At 37.8% G+C, this 22,385-nt stretch overlaps 2 protein-coding genes across 3 annotated transcripts; one reads left to right on the top strand and one right to left on the bottom strand.

The window, feature by feature from the left end:
* Positions 1 to 60: 60 nt before the first annotated feature.
* Positions 61 to 9,322, bottom strand: LOC124351008 (multiple C2 and transmembrane domain-containing protein-like). The gene is made up of 19 exons (XM_046801755.1): positions 9,026 to 9,322; positions 5,601 to 6,031; positions 5,279 to 5,442; positions 4,946 to 5,186; positions 3,265 to 3,412; positions 3,038 to 3,180; positions 2,879 to 2,958; positions 2,702 to 2,813; positions 2,482 to 2,624; positions 2,229 to 2,405; positions 1,956 to 2,151; positions 1,673 to 1,869; positions 1,380 to 1,593; positions 1,159 to 1,304; positions 900 to 1,029; positions 741 to 836; positions 561 to 667; positions 276 to 483; positions 61 to 211 (listed from the first exon to the last, which is right to left on the bottom strand). Exons 1-19 carry the CDS (start codon positions 9,030 to 9,032, stop codon positions 131 to 133), a joined length of 3,021 nt encoding a protein of 1,006 aa, XP_046657711.1. The 5' UTR covers positions 9,033 to 9,322; the 3' UTR covers positions 61 to 130.
* Positions 9,323 to 13,611: 4,289 nt separating this feature from the next.
* LOC124348559 lies at positions 13,612 to 14,681 on the top strand. 2 transcript variants are annotated; one of them, XM_046798786.1, is made up of 3 exons: positions 13,612 to 13,995; positions 14,049 to 14,147; positions 14,221 to 14,681. In XM_046798786.1, exons 1-3 carry the CDS (start codon positions 13,833 to 13,835, stop codon positions 14,322 to 14,324), a joined length of 366 nt encoding a protein of 121 aa, XP_046654742.1. In that variant the 5' UTR covers positions 13,612 to 13,832; the 3' UTR covers positions 14,325 to 14,681. The 2 variants fall into 2 exon arrangements, with proteins under 2 accessions (XP_046654742.1, XP_046654743.1); XM_046798787.1 differs by having other exon boundaries at positions 14,061 to 14,147.
* Positions 14,682 to 22,385: the final 7,704 nt, after the last annotated feature.

Consider the following 22,385-nt stretch of genomic DNA (forward strand, 5'->3'; position numbering starts at 1 on the left):
CATGCATAAAGAAACATTTTAAAACAACCAACTGGATAAAAGAACGTGACAGGGAAACAGAATGAAATGGTATGAAGATTTGGAACGTCGAAATTGAAAGGAGGGAAAAAACATGGAACGACGTGAAAGCTTATTTTTTCTTTGTGATTTTGCGGTTTGATTTATCACTGTGGTCCGTTGGCAGATCCAACCGCAGTTCACGATAATCCGCCTGCGTTAAAAATACAATTGTGTGACCAAACATTTCCATAAAACAAAGTCAGTAAAATGTTTACCAGTTGCTCGTTATCGGGAACCCTGCTAAGGAAATCGAGAGCTTCGTTATTAGGAATGCTGTGGGGTCTGAAAAGCTTGCGCGTAAACTTGTTGACACCCCAGCCAAGAATGAGGAATCGTAATGGAACGGTGTATAGTAAAATGCATGACGCAATCAATAAAATTATGGCCAAGTAGGAAAGAAAAGGTACACTAAAGTTGAAGGTGCTAAAAAAAAGAAAGTTTTTTTTTTAAATAATTAAATGTCTGTTAATTTTTTTGCAATTTAAAATTCGGCGACATACTTTCTCACGCTTTCAAATAACGAAGCCAAGTAGCCAATGGAATTCTGGACGGTTAGAGTCGCTTCCTGGATTGTGTGAAGCCGCTCTTTCAAACTCTTTCGTTCTTCCTGAAATACACACACACACACATTATATTGCAATAATAAGTGATCCTGAAAATTAATTCAGAAATTAATTTACCTTATTCTTATCGTCAGCTTCTTCATCGTCGTCATCGCCAGACGCGTTATCACTCTCTTGATATTCGCTAACATAGCCGTGAGTAAATGATCGGATCTGAACGAATAAAAAAAGAAATTAATTCAATCCAAAATAACAAATGATAGAAAAAAAACTAACCAAAAAATTCCGAAGAAAAAATAGAAGTAACATTAAAGGAATAACGTAAGGTTCAAAATGCCATGTGACGACTAAAAACACGGCAAAGCCTATGCAGCTGCGCGTGGTAGATTCCCATTCCCAGATGCTCCTGCATTTGATGAAAGATAAGGAAAACAGAGAAAATTTTAGATGAAATATGGAAAGTGAACGATCTGCACACCCCCATGGTAAGCAAATCTCGATTCGCAAAAACGGAAAGTATTGGGAATGAACGGACTCGATATATTTGCCAATCTCGATCAAATCCATGACAACGGCTTTGACTCGCATCACGTTGCGGACAAAGGTGTGTCTACTGAATTTCAATTCCGGCTCGATGTACTTTTTCTCCTTCGGTTGCAAAGTTTGTATGGTGGCACGAAACTACGAATAACCAAATTTAGAATAAATTAATTTGTCATTTCAACAAAACTAATATTTGTTCGGTAAGATTAATACTTCATTCCAGACGACGTTAAGCTCGAGTAAAACTTGCGGATTACTGCCTTTTGCTCTGAAGCGCAATTTGCGATCTTTAAGGGCGTACCACCTTTTTTGACCGTTGCCAATGCGCAATAAAGGTATGGAAACAGCACCCAAAAATTCAAATCGGTGGTCTCGGTCTTCGTCGTAAACAGTGACTTGCAAAACTGAATTGATGTCCTTAACGTTACTAAAAAAAAATAAAAAATATTTCCAACGCTCTCAGTCTAAGACATAATTTAAAAACAACAATAAAAAAAGGAACTTACAAAGTAAATATCTTGTTCCAAGACGGGTTTAATGTTTTGTACTCTGTTTGAGTTTGTAATCGTGAATTGACTAGTTGAAGTACGCAAAACGGATCAGATTTGCCACCAATATCGGCCGACGCTAACCCAGTTGCACGGAAAACTTTCACGCTCAAGTGTCCCACGTCTCGTAAGTTGTTAAGCGTTCTCCATAGACTCTACATTAGACACGCAACATTAAGAAAATGTGTGAATTAGCAAAAAAAAAACCCATCCATCATAGGCATGATGTAGGATTATTTACATAACGCTGTTTCATGACTTCCACTTCCTTGGCATGTGTGTCAGATTGATGGCTGGACAAATCCGATATTGTTTCTGAGGCAGTGGTTCCGCTGATGGTGATGAGTAGCGAAAGAGATCCAGAACCTCCTTGTTGAAATTCACAGTTCAATGAATGCGTCCGCTCCCCTTCCACGCCTGCCAGATCCAGGACGGCTCTAAAATTCAGACACACACGGGTCGATAACATTGAAAATCGAGGAGCGAAAAAATCCAATTATTTCCATCGATTTACCTTGCGACAGACTCATCCCTCCCTAGAGAACCTTTCCACTCCTTCTCGTGCAAATTGATTTCAAGAATATGTGACTGGTCCTCGTAGAGGTGGAAATCAAACTGCTCCAGCCAAGTGACGCTCGTGTTGGAGGAGTTACGCGTCACTGATTTCGTCTTGTACTTTTCGTTGGCCAACCTGTTGGTTGGGAGAAGCGCAACACAAAATTATTGATGTCCGATTTTTATCCAACACACAGCACACGCAGACTAACCGCAAGCGGAGATAAGGTTTACTCAAAGGCTCGCCATCTTTGTCGGTTAAATGTCGCCCTTCTATGATGAGAATGTTGACGATCGATGACCAGATTTGAACTTTGAGTCTCTTAGCTTGATCAGCAATCTTTGAAGGATGTCTCTGTGGCATAAAAAATCAAGTTAGAGTCAAGTATAACAACTGCATGATCTGACATGTGAAGGAAGTGACATATATACCTGATCACTGTCATCCTCGGACAGTTTCGGATAGAGGGCTATTGACAAGTCGATGATACCCTGACGTCCGTCCATTTCGTCAGTGAAAAGATCCAACGAGTATAAATTGATTCTATTGGACGTGAGCAAGACTTCATTCTCTGTTATTGTATCAAGTCCATTTTAAAGATAACTCACTTGTTTAGTTCTAATTGGTTCAAATCAAAAGTAGCTGCTCCCAGAAAATCGTCCTGCACTCCCCAATCGTAGTCAAACACCTTTTTGGCCATTCAAATATGAGACGATGTGTTTTTAATTATTGTAAATGTTGAAATAGGAATAGCATTAAATCATTACTCGTATGTGCAAAGGAGTATTGAGATCATCCAAGTAGATATCGAAATCTTCTTCCCAGATCGGATTCAAGTCACGGTGGATGGTTTTCGAGCGATAAATCACTTTGTTACCCAACTTGAACTTGACGTAAGGATCGCTCGTACCTGAATTTCAATAATCAATGCAATATTTTTTGTTATCTGTCTTAGACGGCTCTCAGTGTTTCGCTGGCACGACATTTGCCCTACCGCATGAATCTTTGGCGGCCAAGTCGCGCCCCTGCTTAAGGACGACATGGAGACGAAAAGGACCGACAAGCTGGATCGATCCGGGTTGCAGCATCGACGTCAAGGGCGGTAAGGATGATACGGACGTTGCAGGCATTGTCGACACCATCTTGAAAGGGAGGAAAAGAAGTATTAACGTTTGATAAAAATCCTCCATTTCCAGACACAACAACAACAAAACAAGGAAAGGCTTTGCGCCCATTGCGCCAAAATGCGATCCTTCTTTCGGTCGGACAACGTATACATCAAGTCACAAACGACATGAGCTTTCAGGCTTTTGCTGGTGAACTTTGCCGCCGGCCCAGAAGAAATAAATAATAAACGATTTGGTTTTCGCGTTTTTTCTGATGAGCGGTTTTTGTGAATATACTTTTTTTATGGCAGGGGTAAGAATGGTTTTCCCGCTCCCGACGACGGCCAAAATCAATAATGCACAGAGCTAAGAGCAGACTCATTTTCATAAAATTAAGCTTTGCGTTTTCGGTTGAACTTGGGACAAAATGCGAGTCGACAGTCGATCCAGCGTATACTAAGTCCTAATTGAGATAATGTTATGTGCAAACCAAGTCACTCAGTCTCACTGAGTTTAGCAGCACTGTATACATAGCCTGTGTGATGTCTACTTGGGTATCCCGGAATCAAAAAAAGGAAACGATGAATAAAGAAGTGGTAATAGTTTTCTAGCTCTCGTCACGCCTTGCATATATATACACACGACGACTCGCTCGAGGGACACTTCACAAAGAGATTAGTAAATATCTTACCGCTAACACGAGCGCAGGTCCTCAAATTGAATTTCTGATCCAACGACTGTGTTAGTCGCATTGAAGCTGAAAATCTATTACTCGCGAATGGCGGCACCTCAAACTACATGACCGAAGATGAAAGGCGGGACGCCATTTCTCTTCACATCTGTGCACCACATTTTTTTTGTTCGCCTTTCCTTGTATATATATCGGATCTCTATAGTCTACTACATGTTGTATATTATTGCAATTGTGTAGACACCTGGCTGTGAGCTCTCGCTTTTATTTGTTTCGGAAACTATCTGTAACACACACTTGCGCCACTGCTGATTGACGGTCGGGAATGACACAACTACAACTCTTGTCACTGTACGACTACGTCTTTCGAGGGACAATGGATGTTTCACATCATCAAGTGCACAATGGCGAACATCACGTTTCATTGCTAAACAATTGCCATTAGATGTAAAGAACCAAAATAAAAAAAAATACATTTAATTGCTACTGCGCGGAAAATGAAATAAATCAGCTCCACACAGTCTGTAAGGCACCCCGGGACACAACAACTGTTAATTGCATGAATGGAGCTCGAACGACGACAATGTTCGCACGTTTTTCTGAAGAGAAAGCAAAACAGCATGGGATTCCCGAGGCGATAAGACCAAAAACAGCACATCCGATAAAACCCCCCGCCCCAAGCGTTAAAGGCCACCCAATTGTAAACCAGGACAAAAGAACTTGCCATAATAGTCAAATGATTTATCTTGATTAAATCAATACAAATACAAAGTCAAAGTTAAGTTGACTATGGACGGGAAGCAAAAGTAAAAATCGATATTTTTCAAACTAAAGCAGCTGACATGACACGAGTTTAAAAAAAAAAGGCAATAACTTACCCCATGTTTAAAGTCTGCTGATGACGGGTGATCCAATGACGAGTGTGGCGTGAAAGTGTGTTTGGAACTAATGGACACTTTTTTGGGCATGGCCAATCTGGGAATAACTGTAGAGGCGGCAGCCACTGCAACGAAAGACAAGCCAGCAGAGGCACACAATTGTGGATGGATATCATCACAATCTTCCTGATCGGCAAGGGGGGCTTTCGTGTTACGCTGCTGCTCGCATCGTTCACGTTCTCTGTGTCAACAAATTAAAAAATGGCGAACGAGAGGGCGCTGGGATAAAATCAAATTCCACAAAAAAAAGAAGCAAAAACAAAAATGGCTCACTGAAACGTGGGTGACAGTGCGAAGGGTTGATCGACACACAAGGATGGAAAAGTCGTCGCAGAGCTCAAATTGTCCGAGATCGTTTCTTCCCCAGCCAAGACAGACGAGCTGGACTGAAAGACTGGCTGCTGCTTGCTACGACCACTTCGATCAGAAAACTTGAACTGTTCACACAACCAAAGGAAACAGCCAATTTAGATGGCATTGAAAAAAACAAAATGGGTCACGGTAAGCAAATATTCGAACAGAAACGGAACGAGTGAAAGGCAAAGACGAACACACAAAAAAGGGAAACCCATGGACGTCTGGCGCGGGGATTTACCTTGAGAAGACTGAGAAACCCGAAAGACTTGCTGCGACTGCTGGGCAACACATTGCCGGCTGTGTTGGTGTGATGAGGCGACAGACGTGAATCGCTCCCGTTGTCGTCATCGTGATGGAGATGCTTGCTGCTGGGTACTTTGCGTTTCCTCATGAGGGGAGGTGTGAGGAACGCTCGAATAGGTGACGATTTGCGAGCGCTGGTCGACTGTTGGCCCACTGACTGGAGCGTGCGAACTGAAGGTGACAACGAGCTCGAGAGATCGCCGAGCACGTGCAAAGCCGGTTTTTCCGATGGCAACGTCGCATCTAAATGGGCGACCGGTTTTCTGGCGGCGTGATTTTCGTCATTTTCAAACTCGACCATGGACAGTTCGAGAGCCGATAGCGATTGGCTTAGGCGCTGGCGACGGCGACTTCCGGCTTCCGGTTCTGAGACAAGAAATCAAATATCGTTTATTAACGTGAAATTATTTATGTTCAATAATTCGTGCATCAGAACATTGCTTTATTAACTCGCATTTGATATCGATTAACTGAATTTTCACTTTTAAACTTGTCGAGTCCCCAGACGCTTTTTGTTTTTGTTTCTTGTACTCGATCACGCAAAAGTGGCCGTCACGATTGACCTGATCGTTCCACACGAAAGAAGAACGAGAGGTGAACATGAACAACACAAATTGACACCAATCACCAAAGGGTGGAAGAAATCAGTAATCCCATTAGTATTTCCCCTCAGTGATTAATTCGTTAAGAACAGTCTGGTACTGTGTGGTTCCATGTGTCATGATGGTACGTAACATGGGGGGGGGGGGGGAGAAGCCCATTCGTCTTGTAGTCGCGTGTTTCTTTCATCGTTACTTCTTCTTGGCCACCTAGCAGTGTAACGGCGGCAATAAATATAGATGTTGGACACAAGGATGTTAATCTTCTTTACTCCAACATTCTTGTTCGTCTATATACTTTATAAGGTATATTATGCTGTGTGTATGAGTATGAAATTGCTTTATTCCAAAATGGATACATATTATACATTGTTTCTCTCCTCGTGTTCGAAACAAAGATTTGTCTTGTTCAACATGAAATCCTTTGCCGTAAAGCTTCTTACGGTTGCTATATCCGTGCTGGTGCTGGTACGATCGACCTAGCTCTCTTTTAATGCGATTCTGGACAGAAGCATTTCCAGATTATTTTTTTTTAGATTTCGACCATCGTTTATATGCTTCAATTGATGCTGTCTCAAATGTCAGACAGATATACAGGATAGCCTATTTTCAGAACTGAATGCATGGCATCCATTTTATTGACGGGACCAGACGGGGTACGACGGGGTACGACATATCAAAGAATAAACATGGTATATGGGTTAGATGTAACTTATCGTTATCCACTCAGTAACGCGAACGAATCGTTTGACTACACAACAAAGAAGAAAAAAGTAACGAAAAATAAGTAGAAACAAGAAGGAACAATGCCCAGTGCCCATCGATTTATTTGAGGCGTATCGATCGCCCGGGTTTCTGGCCAAAGTGCTGAGGCAAGAAGGAGGCAAAGACGAGTACCGGAGCAACACAATCACGGTGCATTACAAGTTCAAAGCAATACACAGGAAAGACTCGGAGAAGAGTAAAAAAGATGAGATGAGTTTGATAGAACGATAAGGGGGTGCAAGCAAGAAAAAAATAAAATAAAAAATGGTCGTCGGTTATGCGACAATATTTAGCAGCCTTAAGGCAATCTAGATATAGGAAACTCCCACGATCGCTTAGCCGCCGCTCTTTTCGTACACGAAAAATGACGGGATATATATATCCGTGTAAAATGCGCAAGCGCAAATGACAAGAATTGTAGGGTTCAGCAACGACAGCATTCGGACTGAAAACTTAGACTGCGGAAGGACTCGCCAAGCGTTCTCGTACCCGGCACGTGTGAGCATTGCAAATCCTGCGAAAAGGACTTCTCACTCAGCCGTGCGTCGAAGGAAACCAGAAATAGCTTGACAATTATAGTTGCTGCTGGTTAAATGTAAGCTTGCAACCAATATTAAGATATTGCATCTCAGTATAACGTCATTATTTAGTGTCCATACGTTTAATAATTGCAGAACAAAATGTACTGTAGACTAACTACGCAGTGAAATCGAAATTGAGATCGATTTTTTTATTTATTTTTCACTTTTTTAGATTTTTGTATTTTTAAGCAAAAATTCAAACCGTCAACGCATATACGAGCAGAGTCTATGTCTAGCCGAACTTGTACATTCAGAATGGAATTCAGCTTGGCTGTCGTCGAAAAGAAAGAAGACCTATATACCGCTTGACTGGAATGGACATCGATAAAACTTCAATGCATAACGCGCTATTCAATCTTGTGTGACTGTTGTAGACGGCTGGATTCAACATCAGTCCAAATCAACTAGATGTCTAGATCTATGACTGCATGTTTTGTAGCTTTCAGCCTATCTGGGGACGCCCCGTAATCGATTATGGCCGAAGTTGTGTAATTCAAACCTGAACTATTTTCAGAGGGATAAGGTTATGAACACGAGAGGTCGATAACTATTCAGCCGAACACATGAAAGCAGAAGATTTAAAAAATTGCCATTTTTAAAACAACTCGCATGTTTTCCGGAAACCTTTCGCTTCAATTCTTAGAGGAGTAAACATAATAAGTTACTACATGTTGTCACACTTTGCTCATGCACGGAACTTTTTGCCAAGATACCAACCGTGTGGATGGATGTCTTGTCAATTAGATAAGGTTTTTCTGCAGCATCTGCTACAGCTGAATATTTCTAAAAATAATGATCATTCGTAAAAAATGCGAAAAATATTTGCAACGGGATTCCTGGAGGTAATGCATATGTGTCAATGTTGAATGTTCTTCCATACATTATAGAGTAACTGCATTGTTCTCCTGGTACCCTACTGACAGAGAAAAATTCTTCTTTTTTTTCTCTGTCGTAAGTTGACGAGTTGAATTATAGAAACCAAAGGTGGTCTCTCTGAAGTTCAATCTTTTGACAGAATGCGGGGAAAGCGTTGCAGAAAGCAACCCAATAGTTTCACTTGCATTATGAAAACGAAACTGAAATGTTAAAATATTCACTGTTGTCTTGAGTTGGCTGGTTATGTTTATCGATCGACAGACTTTTCTGACAACTTCCCTAAACTCAGATGATTCTTTAGTTCCCGTTGCGTCATCATATCACCACGACGTCGACGCGTATGACATACAATTGGTTAGTTCTTCACTAAAACCTTACAAGTTTTCATCCGTGTCAATTAGAACTAATTCGAGCCGGTTAGAATTTATACAATTCCATATGGTAGCGAAATTAACCGCAATCATCAAAACTTATACACATTTAGAATAGAATAGCTTGAGAATACCAAACTTCCAGAATAGTTCTCCAATTTAGCTTACCTCCCATGATGAATTCATGAATTTAAAATTGGTTGCTGTGGATTTCTAAATTTAGATAGTTCAACTTACAAGTGAGTGTATCTAATTTTTGCCGAGAATTTACAAGTTGACTCACTCATGCACTCGACACAAAACGCAACGGTATCAACAACTGAGCGCGAGAGTTAAACTAAATAAATCAAGTATGTAATAAATAATTACTAATGCTACTTCACTCAATATGCAGGGCAACCGACACTTTATTACTAAAATAAAGAGTGTTGTTGCACATGGGCCAGGGACACGTCTGACCGCAGTCGACGCGGACTATCGACTGGCATATTACACAGTGAAACCCGGGGTGTATAGATCCTGTACGGCAGCACACACTTGAGCTGTCTGACTTTATTTTTATTTTTTTTTGTGTGGCTTGACGGTCGACGTCGCCGGTTACTCCAACCCTCTCTCTAAAAAAATTACATTTTATGTATATAGCCTATAGCGTCTTGGTATTATTATTTTCATCCTTTATTTCTGGAAAGAAAAAAATTTCAATATTTCTCCACCAATAAACATCACTTGCACTTCCTGAAAAATTCGTCTCTCTTATTTCACGCACCCCGTGTCCATCCCCATCGCGTGGATAAAAGCAGAATTTTTGTCGTTGGTATCAACATATAAACACATTGTGTAGCGTAGCTGATAATATTTTTTCACAAAATATTTTGTTTGGTGACAATTTTAAAATAAATCTTATATAACCTTGAAATAAATCATGTGTTTATTCATATTCAGCGTTTCACAGCACGGCTTCACACTTATTTTTCTCATATTTGGTATCAAATTATAATTAGCATTTATCAAAGAGTCCAACGACACTCCATCAGTTTATTTGCACACACATTTTGGCGAAAGAAAAGAAAATCAAAGAAAAAACGTTAATTGTTTATTTCTATTATTTTATTTAGAAAGAGTGAAAAAAAAAATTAATCCAAAAAATTAAAACAAAACTGCATACATTTTCATCGCGCTGCTCTTTTCGCTAAGCACAAGGGATAAATTTAGGACGTTGATTGATGACCAAGTTGATGACGAGCCCCAACAAGCCCAATATGTACTTGCCAATATATTAAGTCACCAAAACAATAATATAATGGCCATATAATAATATAAAATGCAAAATAAACCATAAAACTTCTTTCTTTCTTTAAACATATTTTATTTTAATAAAGTTGCCATTTTTGGACCCAGTTTAGTACATTTTCGGCCCCAGGCCGAAATGGTTAAAAAGGCCGAAAAACGACGGAATACCGTTCTCAACTTGCACTAGGAAAAAAAAAAAAACATTTTGTCATTTTCATTATTATTTTTATTATTCATTGTCAACATATAAAATAGGTTGTCTTAATACTTTGGACTCTCCTTGGTATTCATGCATCCTCATTGATGATGGCCCACAAATAAATTAATTGAATTTTTTAGTTTAAACTCAAAGGTCAAAGTTCTCCTCTTTGAAATCAATAATCAATAGGGGAGAGTGGGGTTAAGCGGGACAGTAGCCAGTAGGTAAACCGTACGGGACGGGGGATATCAACCAGAAATTATTATTTAAAAATAAAAACGCAACAAGCATAGAGGAATCAATAATTGCAGAAAAAATAAATAGACAAAAAAATATTGGAGATGAGGAAGCAACACAAGCGAACACAAGTACGGACAGATTTTCAATTACAACTCAAACATAAAAGTTATGAGGGAAATACTTAACGTGTACTAAAAGTATAGGCATTAAAAGTGAGCTACTAAATAATAAAATAACTAAGTTGCTACATTGCATATATCTATATAGCAGTGTTGCAAAAATCAATTCGAAAAACGATTTAAATGAAATCAAATCATTTTTTGAAAATGATTTCAATCAATCAATCATTAAAAAATCGATTTAAATCGTGATTTAAATCGTTTTTAAAAATCTAAATCATTTAAAATTTTTTACCACTTTCTTAAGTAGGTATAATAAGCCTTAAAAAATGCCTCGCGAATTTCAAGAATTTTTTTTGTTATCTTTGCTTCTCAGAAAGAGGCTCTGGCAAAATTTTTCAGAATTTTTTGTAAAAATTCAAAAAATTGCTATTAAATGGAATTTAACTCCAAAGTGAAAATTCTTAAAAAGAAACAAATGTCGAAAAGAAAACGAAATAAATGCTGGTGGTCATGTATAGCTATTTAGCCAAGTCCTCAAGGAAATATATATAGGGGACTTTCCAATTGTTTTTCGCAATTGATTATTTTCTAAAGTTATTATAGATTGATAGTGTAGAGATGTTGGGTAACTACAGGGCAACAGAGCCTTTTTTAGAAGGCGAAAATGTAAAGAATGGTAATGCGAAAATATGAAAATACAGATAGTTAAAACATAAGAAAAAATGCGATTATTTTTACTTTTTTCGATTTTTCCTTGGAGAAATTTAAAATAATTCCTTAAAAAAAAAATCCGACTAAAATGTACAGCAGGTATGTTTTTGGCTTCGTTTTATTTTTGGATCTGAAAATAACGGATCGATATAATACAGCCACCGCCTGTTTATTGATTAATCAAACTCATATGTCGTACGTGATACCATGGGGAAAGCCTTTAGCAATCACGAAAATACCAAAAGTTTAAACAATAATACCCTAAAATCGATAATTATCTAGTGTGGGAAACAGAAAACTTAATTGGATTCATTATTTTTTTTTCCTAAAAAATAGTACGTGTTTCTTCATACTACTATTTAGAATTCTAAAAGATTCTTGTGATTCTTGCAAATATTTTCATAAGCATTATTTCATAATTTGTCGATTTTTGTTATTGGTGATTTTGTAATTCGTTACAATAATTTATTTTTGTAGTTCTGATTATCACGATTTGATATAATCTACTAAAATCTGTATTTACCACGCACCTTCTTAAAATTACATTTATTGTTGCAGGGGGAAATAGGATAGCATATTACGGCGATATAAAATTTTATAAAATTCTTATACAATTTTGAAATTAGAATGAAGTAATTAATTATAAAAAATATAAAAAATCAATTGTATTTTATGAATTGCTTCCAGATTTCACCCCATGATTTCTTTTCCAATGATTTTTCATAGTAGGTTTACGGGCGTGACATCCTAACGATTTTCGATGATTAATTTTATGATAAATGAATTTATGATTCTGTCACGTTATTTTGTTGAAATTGCTTTAATTTGTAATTGCGGTTAAAATGATTTTTAATTAGTTTTTATTTGTGTTTGAATAAAAATTATAATCGACTTCACTCTGATGCTGAGTTGCCGTTGTTCGGCGAGTGAACGATCGCCCCCTTTAACAAATGCCTCCTAGTAGGGTCAACAGGTCAACTATAGAGGCTATTCACCTTGCGGTTTCGCGAGTCAATTGTTTCGATGTCCGTCATTTTGTGCCGTTGTTTTGTGTTGTCTGTATTGGCTGAAAGTGGTTTTTTTTTCAATACAAAGTGGATTTTGTGAATCAATGTGTTATTTAAAAAAAAAATTTTGTGTCAGTTAATTGCTACGTATCTTGGTTAGTATGTGTAGCAATTTATGTCTCCAGATCACATTCCTTGTATAAAAAAAAATGTTTTCCCCTGTTGTTTATTTTTTTCGCGACCGAATCCACAGAGAATTGGCCCGAGGGAAGAAAGGGGAGAAGAGGAAAGTATGGGTCCCCCCTTTTCATACACTCCTTTTCTCCCTTTTCTTTGATTGACGAAATCCCAATAACCACTCTCTAAGAAATACCATTCGCTTAAAGGAGTCATACTTCTGGATATACAGAAGGCACCACAAGTGTCCGGACACCCGAGAGAACCTTATGGGAAACCGCTGTTTTCGCAAGGCGAAAAAGTGGTCAAATTTTCATTTGTCATGAAAATCTGTCTGTAGGTTCTCTCGGGTGCCAGGAAAAACCCTATTTTTTTGTTGAATTTTAAAATAATGGGAAGGATAGGTTTTTGTCCGAGGCAAAAGTATCCGGACAGTAGAGAGGCCCATATGTAAATGGGCCTACTTTAGGTTCAAATTGTGACTCACTGGGAAAGCTAGAGAAACGCAAACGGTCTTAAAAAAAAGATCTGCGTTTCTTCTATGGCACCCGTGAGTTACGATTTTTTAACAAGCGATCTCCCACTCAACCGGACCGAAATACCTCTTTCTGGTGGAGGTACTTTTCGGATCGTAATCCGGAAAAGGACTCATAAAATCCGGACTAGGTCTATTCTGTTCGGAATCGCAAGGCGATTCCAACGGATTAAAGTCAGGATTTTTATCTTTTTTCGTTCACGAGATAATCAGGATTAAAAATAGTAAAAAATCACAAAAACCCAAAGTCTCCCCCTCCGACTACATTGCTTTTAGCCGTATATTCGGTTTCTACAAAAAACGAATTGTAAAAAAATGTAGCCCTTTCATCCCTCTTTCCGAATCCAAAAGGATTTTTAATAATTCTTTAAGATGTCCGAGATATCACGATTTTCGTGATACCCCCATTTCGACACATTTTTCAGGCATTTTATTCGGCGTTGCCGATTGCGTTGGTGATTTAGTGATTGTGCCGTCAATCAGTATAGGGCTGTTCGACATCTTTTTTAACATTTGTTGCCATCGTGGCAACGCAGCAACTCATGTATTTCCTGTCTGCTACGAGTGACTTGTTTATTCTGTGAAATATGAAAAAATGAGTAGGCTATTCAGATTTAAACATTCGCCAAATTTTAAATGATCTAATTGAAAGGTATTCTGCGTAATAAATACTAAAAAAGGTTCTGTGAGTAGAATGTACAAAGTGTCAAATTTTCGTAACCTGAAAAGTGCAAGGGTAAAACTGTATAGTTTACCAAAGGAGGGTGCAAGGCGAGACTTGTGGTTTGAGGGAAAGAATTTCATCAACGACATCAACCTGAAAAATCTGTATGTGTGTTCGGATCACTTTCTTACAGGTATATCTAGGCGGTAATACTAACAATTATTGATTATTATCATACAATTTGAGACATGCTTACAGGAAAGCCGAGTGGGCAATTCCACAAAAAACATGTTGATTGGGCACCCTCTATAAATTTGGGATCAAATCAGACGAAACAATTTCTAGGTATTGCAGCATTCATTTCATGTGTAAAAAAACATTCATATGTTTTAATGAATGAACTATTTTGTCATTACAGTTGGTGATCAGCAAGTACGAAACAATGTTGCTTTTGACAAGGCTGATACACATCCACCTTTGCCTTCATCAACACTACCCGTGATGGGAGAGCAATGGCCATGAACTCTTGAACCCAATCATCTTTTACAGCCTTTTTTTATTCAGAAGACAGCCCCTTGCATGCGCCAAGGGCTTCCAGATGATTTTGATAGCTTTTTGTTTCAACTAGATTCATGAAGATATCTGAGGAAGCAAATTTTGAAACAATTGGACAACAGCCTTAACCGTGTTTCCACAGAGAATAAGGAAAACAATATGGACAATCACTGTTAAACATTTTTCACTTTTACAAATAACGTGTTTTGGCCTCAATACTAAGTCCACTGGCATAATTAGACAGTGACATAGTTAAACACTAACACTATAACGAACTAATATATAAAGAAAACACATTATAACTTCTAAACAACCCTTTTCTATCACTATTTTTCAAAAACATTCATATTTCGCAAAACTACACTAGTCACTCGTAGCAGACAGAAAATACATGAGTTGCTGCGTTGCCACGATGGCAACAAATGTTAAAAAAGATGTCGAACAGTCCTATATTAAACGGATTTACACAACATTTCTTAACCATGATAGGTGATTGCATGTGGACAGTGGGGAGGGGGTTTTCAATAGAATTCAACCCACATACAACCCGCTTTTACCCTCCCCCCAGTTTTTTCCACCGAGCCTCCCACCCGCCAAAATTTTTTCCTTATCCCTTTGCTGTCCGTTTCACAGCGAGTGCAATCTTTGTAAGAGCAGCTGAATAATTTTGAATTTTTTAAATTTTCGTTTTGCTACAATGCATTTTATTTAATTGTAGCACCTTTCACCATATCCATTTTGTTACTATGTTCGGTAAATAAAAGATTTATATGTCACCAAAAGTCCAAAACTGTCTTCTTTGTAGGCATTTTTCATTCACATCCGACGTTAATTGACGTGCAAAGATAACTTTAGTATACTTAAAAATGATTTCAATGTAATCAGCTAAATCGTCGTAAAAAGAATGCATTTCTTCCGTAAACTTCATCTAACGTAGGCATTAACAGGTAAATAGGAGTAGATGTACAACGTACCTAGTACATGCAAAGTAGATGTTATATGAATTTGGGCAGAAATGTATTCTATTTCGTTTAAATTTTTTTTTATTCTTCTGAAATCTTGTACGATTGACATTTAAAGTGAATTCCCGTTAATGAACTGTGTAAGCTGTAATGTTTTCTTGCATTGTTAAACAATCATACACCTGATTGATCTTCGTAAAAAGTAGAAATAAGTAGAATTGAACTTCAATTCATACCTGACTTTTACGCGATGGCTAAGGGAGCACCTGCATAGACCTATTAGAAAAGGTGGAAAATATTGAATGTGAAGATATTCATATAACTCACAGAAAAGGTCCCGTTAAAGTTATTGTCAGTGTATTGGATTTGACAATAATTTAGGATTTGATCATATCTTAAAAGAAGGAATTTCAAATCAAAATCAAATCAAAATTCGAAAAATAAAAAATCGAAAATTTATTCAATTCAATTCATACCTGACTTTTACGCCATGGCTAAGGGAGCACCTGCATTAGACCTCTTAGAAAAGGTGGAAAATATTGAATGTAAAGATGTTCATAGAACTCACAGAAAAGGTCCCGTTTAAGTTATTGTCAGTGTATTGGATTTGACGATAATTTAGGATTTGATCAAATCTTAAAAAAAGGAATTTCAAATAAAAATCAAATAAAAATTCAAGAAATCCAAAAAATTTCAAATGAAATCATGGAAAAGGTGTTCCCTGTCCCATGTCTTGTGGGTTTCCCCAACCGACCAGTAGATGTCCCTCTTCCCCCTCTTCCCCGGCCGAGCCAACCGCGGACAGTCTAGTTTAGGCCAAGGAGTAAAGGAGTCGGCACTCCATACCTAGACAGGGGAACCATGCTCGGTCCGCTTGGCCGAAAAACGCCCAAAAAATTGTATGAGAAACACCCCCTTTTTCAAGGCTTTAGAGCGAACGCCAGATCCCTCGCTATCTGGTGGGTATGAACTGAAACTGTGATGCTTCTCTTAATGAAACCAAACAATACTGGCAACGCGGTTTGCGCCAAAATTTTTTTTTAAAATCTATGAAATTCGTAATTGTATTAATCAGCGCAATACCTATTAAAAACCAATAAAATTGCCTCCGGCTATGAATAAAAGTGACTTTTATTAAGCCGACTACATTAGATTTCTTTATGTAATTTATTGTGGGCAGTAATTTAATAATCCCGGTTTGTTTCGTTCCAGGCTGTAAATCAGGTCTTAAGAAATGTATTGAGAAAAGAAGATTTTTTTTCGCTCCCAAAGAAGCAATATTAAGAGTAAAGTGGGATTCTGTTATTTCTCGATCAGACACAGTGCTAACTGATAAAAGTAAGGTTTGAGAACTTCACTTCGAAGATGATGCCATAATTAAAGGCGAGATCTTACGTTAATCCGACGGCTCTGAAGAATTCATTCCTAAATTGAGATGGAAATTAAAATCCGATGCCATCCATACCCTGCATCTTGAAAATGGTACGTGTAACGACTATGAGATTACTCTTACCACCCGTAATAACCTTTTTTCAACACAAAATTATGAAAATGCAAGTTACTTTTATCGCTTTTATGTTATATTTCAAGAGTGCGCGCCGTCTGCCAAAAAAAGCAAAATTTTCTCCGTTGGAATCCGTTGAACATCATCAACGTTGAATCGCCTTTTCAAATGGGAAATTGGGAGGCTGTTGCTGATGTTGACGTTGTTCACGATGGACCGATTCCGAGTCAAACGATCCATCTAGATTTCGAACCTATTTATCTGGGAACCCACAACGAAGGATTTTCACAAACATTTCCCACAGCATCGTATTGGGAACAGAGTGAGCCTAAAATTTAGAATTCTGCAGATTCAAGGACTTCATTAGAAACGACGTATTCTGATGCGATGGTTGATAACACAGCCAATTCGCCCATTTATTTTCAGAACAAAGTTGTTGATCGTCTTGATACCGCGTCACTCATTTTTCCATCAACATGGCACCGAGAAACTAGTTTGAATAACATCTACTCAATTTTTTCATTAGCTAGGGATGATAAAACACGATGCTTATCCAAAAATGTATCGACATTGACCTAGAAAAACATGAAGCCACATTTTCAATTTGTGGCGTTGAGCTTAAAAGAGTGAAAAGTATCATATTCCTTCATCAGCTACAGGAACTACTTGATGAGTTCAATAGAGCAAAGCTATGTCAAGGTTTAAAAGTCCTAAATTTACGATCAGTTTTGCAGGCAAGTAAACATGGGTACAACAATGCTGCAACGTGGAGATCAAATTTGTAAGTAATTCAATGTTTTATTTCGACTTATCTTCATATTTAACTAAATAATCAACATTGGTTTGTTACATAGTTGTGATGGCCTAATAGACAGAGGCCCAAGAGGAAAGGGTTCCTATTGACCATTATGCGGGAGGATGAGGGAAATCACATTGCAAGCAAGCAGACGTAGCCATAAAACCAAATATACCAAGAATGTGCGATTTATGTCTCATTAGGAAATGAAGTCGCGCATAAAATCAGACTCCTACAAAAAAAAAATCCTCCGCGAACAAAACGTAAAAAACTCAACAACGGTTAAAGGTATTCACTTCCACATATTTTGCTCCTACCTTTAAGTTTTACGATTGGAGATTAAATGGGACTATTTCCTTCATATTTCAGTAAGAAAAATGGTAGCTACTGTTTTTTTTGCAGATAAAATATTGGACATATCCAAGGATTCAACGATCACTGCAACGGTTACGGGAATACAGATGAAAACTGCCAAAACATCAGGATTCAGAAATAGCTGTAAGATTTCTTAAGTAAATTACCATGAAATTTTTACCTAAATTATTTTTCATATGACATTATCCAATTCGAGGATCTGCAAGCCACGAATAAACGGATGATGACGATTTGAATTGCCTCCGCAGACGTTCTATGCTCTAATGATGTACTTCGAGAAAATACCCTCTTGAATTATAAAATAAAAATGTGTTAAATATTAACGCATAAAAATTTTAAGAACTTGCCTAGAAAAACACCAAGCATTAAATGTATGTCGTCTACATCTGCTGTATCTAATCGAACTTCCGTACCGATTTTTTCAAAGACACGAACACCATAACCCAGGATCATCGAAAGGAAGTCTTTTCTAAGACCACCACCGTCCACCCCAACTTCTCTACTGAAAGAAACGATGAGAGGTCTTTTCACTTTGAATCTGAAAATAACATTTTCAAATTACTAAAACACACAAAGAGAAAATTAGCAAAAAAACTTACATAAAGAAAGGAAGTTTCGACAAACGAATCGCATCGTCAATGTCTCACCAAATTCCTTCCTATTTGCAAAGGTCATTTCATCGATGGCAGTGAAAAATTTGGATCTATGTGTAAGCATTTTCTTGAGACCATTTGCGTTCAACACAGCAGGCAATTGTTCTTGATGATTAACCTTTTCTGTCTCGATATTAGAATGTTTTCCTACAAATTTCCTTGTATGCTCTTCAATCACCTCAATATTCATGCTGATCTCACCACACTTAGCACAGGATTCCAAATACAACTCATCCATTTCTTGTCCATCCGATTCTTCGCTTTCGAGATCTTTCTCCACTATTGCAATATTTTTCTGCAACGGCGAGAAAAAAATATTCTGAGCACGCAACGCTTTCAACTGTCTCCCATCTACCAATAGGCCAGTTCCTATTAAGTGAAAGGTTTTCCCGTTTTTTTTTTATTTCATAATTTTAAACCCCACCACAATTTCTGGGATCACACTAAATTATAACACATTTAGCTATAATTTGTTTTAGAAATTTGAAATAAAACATTTTACCTCAATATTTTCGAATTAACTGTTGGTTTGTCATCTTCTTAAAAAATGACTTCCCTTCCCCAAAGTCCTGCTTTCACCAGCTGATCAACACAAGAAGGCATCTGGACGTTTACGTCACGGGAGACTTTTAGCAAGAAACAAAATTTTTTTTCTGAAGCCAACATTTTCTATACATAAAAAATCCATTAGGTTACAAACAGCAAACTTTATTTCCAACCTATTCCTTAGATGCTTTTTTTCGGGTTAAAAAATGAAATCCACCCCCGAAAATTCCAACCCTAACCCGACTAGAGAACTTAGACTAATTTAAAATACGCATAACTTTGAAAGGGTTATTGAACCGAATCAAGCCGTAGATCTAAAAAAAAAATTTCTATAATGATTCTAGAAAACAAAAGCAATGACCAACGATAGTCCACAGAGAACGTTTAAGAAGAAAACGATAATGAAATAACACCGTTTGGAAAAAAAAATTCTTCACCTTTGGATTGTCAACGTTTAAATAGGACTGTACATTTTGATCTGTCAGCCAATGCATAAGCAGCGTGCGTCTCTATAATTCATGATTATCAATCAAGCGTACGCATCTTTTTGGAAACTGATTTGAAAATGTCTCCGTTGAATATTTACGAAGAGAAAGATTCTAATTTAAACAGAATGAATATAATTGTAGAGCAACTCAATGGAGTTTAAACTGGCCAAAATGTACTGAACCATTCTGATAATCTCGATCAAATTATTATAGCACTTCACATCGAAAGAGATCACTTGAATATTGAGGAACCATTTTCTGAAATAGCCGGTCCCGTTCAAAACGTAATGCCTGAGCTGGATTTAAATCTTATTCCACAAGCAGAATTGGTCATCAACCAATGCAATGAAAGTGATGAAGATACCGCAAGTGAAGATAACAGCATCAGCATGGATTCAAGCAACGACTCCCGACTGGAAATTCCAACACCATTTGAAGAAGAGGTAAGAAAATATTTATTTGTTTATACTTGTACAACAGTTTAAGTATTAATGAAAAACATATAAATTAGATGGATATGATTTCAGAGTACGTGGATGGCCAAAAATCTGCAAGAATCACGACGTACAATGTGTGGCAACTGATGCGAATAAACAAAGAATCGCCGAAGGCAGCCGTTCTAGTTAGGCAAGAAGAAAAGCCAAGATTTATTGTAGCAAAAATGCATCGCCAGCTAATTGATTTGCGCACAACTAAAGCAAAGCAACTTTTACAGCGAATAATGTACGATCTAAATAACGCGATTGAACAAATGGAAAAGATGGTCGAAGCGTTTTGGAATACAATATCCATATCAACAATGTTGATCAATCAATTCAAAAATATCATCTCAGCCAGCGAAAGAGGAATACGATATCATGATAAAATGCTTGACTACTCCAATAAAGCAATGAGTGTTGACCTGCGTATATCTCACAATAATCAAAACAATTAAGAATTGTGTTTGCTGATTACTTTTTCTGGTTTTTAAATAAAACAAAACATAAATTGTTACACCTTATTCTTATTTTTCAATCAAAGAAAACATCAATTATAAAACAAGTCTACTGCTTGCCCTTAACTTTTGTTATTTAGTAAAAGTGTCTGGAAGTGTTGAGTCGTCGCTTTGACGTGACAGCAGCCCCATCGTTAAAAACACAAGTGAAAACTTCGCCGTCTATTTCTCGATAAAGAAATGTGCCGTAGCTCAGTTCAGTTTCTAATAGAAGACCCTACATCAAAGGCGTTTAAAATGGACAGTCTACTCTGTTAATATTTCACTGGCTTCCTCTCCTGACATCGTTTAGGAAGTTTGTTCTTGTTGGCTCAGGTTAGTTTTAGTTCTCAATTTATTTTTGTTGCACCCACTAGTTTATTTATTAACACACGCAAATGAAACTTCCTGTGGTTTACTACCTTTCCAAATGTTTCCCTGGCTATCTTACTGATGAAACCAATGAGGCCATTTTGGGGGCTAAGGTCAGTTTCAATATGGTCCACTAGCACAAGGACAAGGACAAGGACAAGAAAACTGTGGTCAGTGATGATAGCAATTTGTGCAAACTGCAATCGACACTTCATCATATAAGACTGTAACTATTTCTGATTGTCAACAATTAAGCCAATGACTAGAATAAATGTAGTGTGTATTTTTATTCAGTAAGCGACGAGTATCAGGGAATCAGCGGACGAGACTGCTTTTTTTCGAGTTCAGGAAGAAGCCAGCCACAATGTGGGCAAGTCTGGTGGTGGAAGTTTTCTTCATCAAGAACGTGCGCTGAATTCGTTGAATAAAAAACAATGTTGATTCGTTCTTGTCAGTAAATACTCAAGAAACCTCGAGCTTTTTATCAAAAGTTCTTTACTCTCAACATAAGACTTATTACCTTTTTGTTTTAAGCAATCTTGTTTTATTCGAATATCTTTATCGCAGCGATGGATGAGTATACAAGAAAGTTACACGTGTTATAAAGAAGTTACATTATTAGTTAACAAGTTTCAATTTCGTTAGGTGACTTTTGTGAGTCTCAAACGTCTGGAGATTTTTCTGTGGCGGTAATAAATATGTCTTCTGATAAATTATTACATTGTAAAGATGGGGCACTCCAACAGAACTGAGTTAAAAAGGGTATGTTTAAATTTAATTGGATTGTAGGTAATGACGGTGTAGATCGATTGCGTGTTCCATCGTAATTTCCTTCTCGTTGCATTTCTTGCCTAAGTAGAGCTTCCAGCAGGCTTGGTTGCCTGGACTCTCCGCTTGCTGGGCTGGACACTCCGCTTGTTGGGCTGGGAATGCAGTTATTGAACCACGAGACACCAGGCCTAAGACCATGGTCCTCGCCAGCCCAACATAATAAAAGACCATTAGAGCTTCCATTTCGGCTTAATAGCCTAGAATCTTAGTTAACTCATCTAGACTCTCCGCTTCCTGAACTAGACTCTCCCCTTTGCTGGCCACAACTCTTAGCATGCTCCACTGGAATATCAGCTTGCCGTAATGGGCTCTCATCCCGCTGTCTTTCTTATGCTTGCGCACGTCTTCTCTCGGCATGCTCACGTCGTTGATCAGCTTGCAGGAGAATTTGACCATGTCGCACTGCAGCCCGTTGAAATCGGCGCTCTAATGGATACTGGAACTCCTGTTCGGGAATTGCCGGAATTTTATGGTTTCGTCTGCATGTAAAAGTCATCTATCAGCACGCACACGCCGTGCTTGAACTTG

The sequence above is a fragment of the Daphnia pulicaria genome, chromosome 7 (genome assembly GCF_021234035.1).
Source record: "Daphnia pulicaria isolate SC F1-1A chromosome 7, SC_F0-13Bv2, whole genome shotgun sequence".
Lineage (NCBI taxonomy): Eukaryota > Metazoa > Arthropoda > Branchiopoda > Diplostraca > Daphniidae > Daphnia > Daphnia pulicaria.

Bases quoted from the DNA above. Each gene is read 5' to 3' on its own strand.
- LOC124348559 (XM_046798786.1), top strand. From the start codon at position 13,833: ATGTACAAAGTGTCAAATTTTCGTAACCTGAAAAGTGCAAGGGTAAAA. The intron at 13,996-14,048 runs GTATATCTAGGC...ATACAATTTGAG, and splicing joins TTCGGATCACTTTCTTACAG to ACATGCTTACAGGAAAGCCG. The intron at 14,148-14,220 runs GTATTGCAGCAT...TTGTCATTACAG, and splicing joins TCAGACGAAACAATTTCTAG to TTGGTGATCAGCAAGTACGA.
- LOC124351008 (XM_046801755.1), bottom strand. The intron at 5,443-5,600 runs GTAAATCCCCGC...TTGTGTGAACAG, and splicing joins GGTTTCTCAGTCTTCTCAAG to TTCAAGTTTTCTGATCGAAG. The intron at 2,814-2,878 runs GTGAGTTATCTT...CACGTCCAATAG, and splicing joins AACCAATTAGAACTAAACAA to AATCAATTTATACTCGTTGG.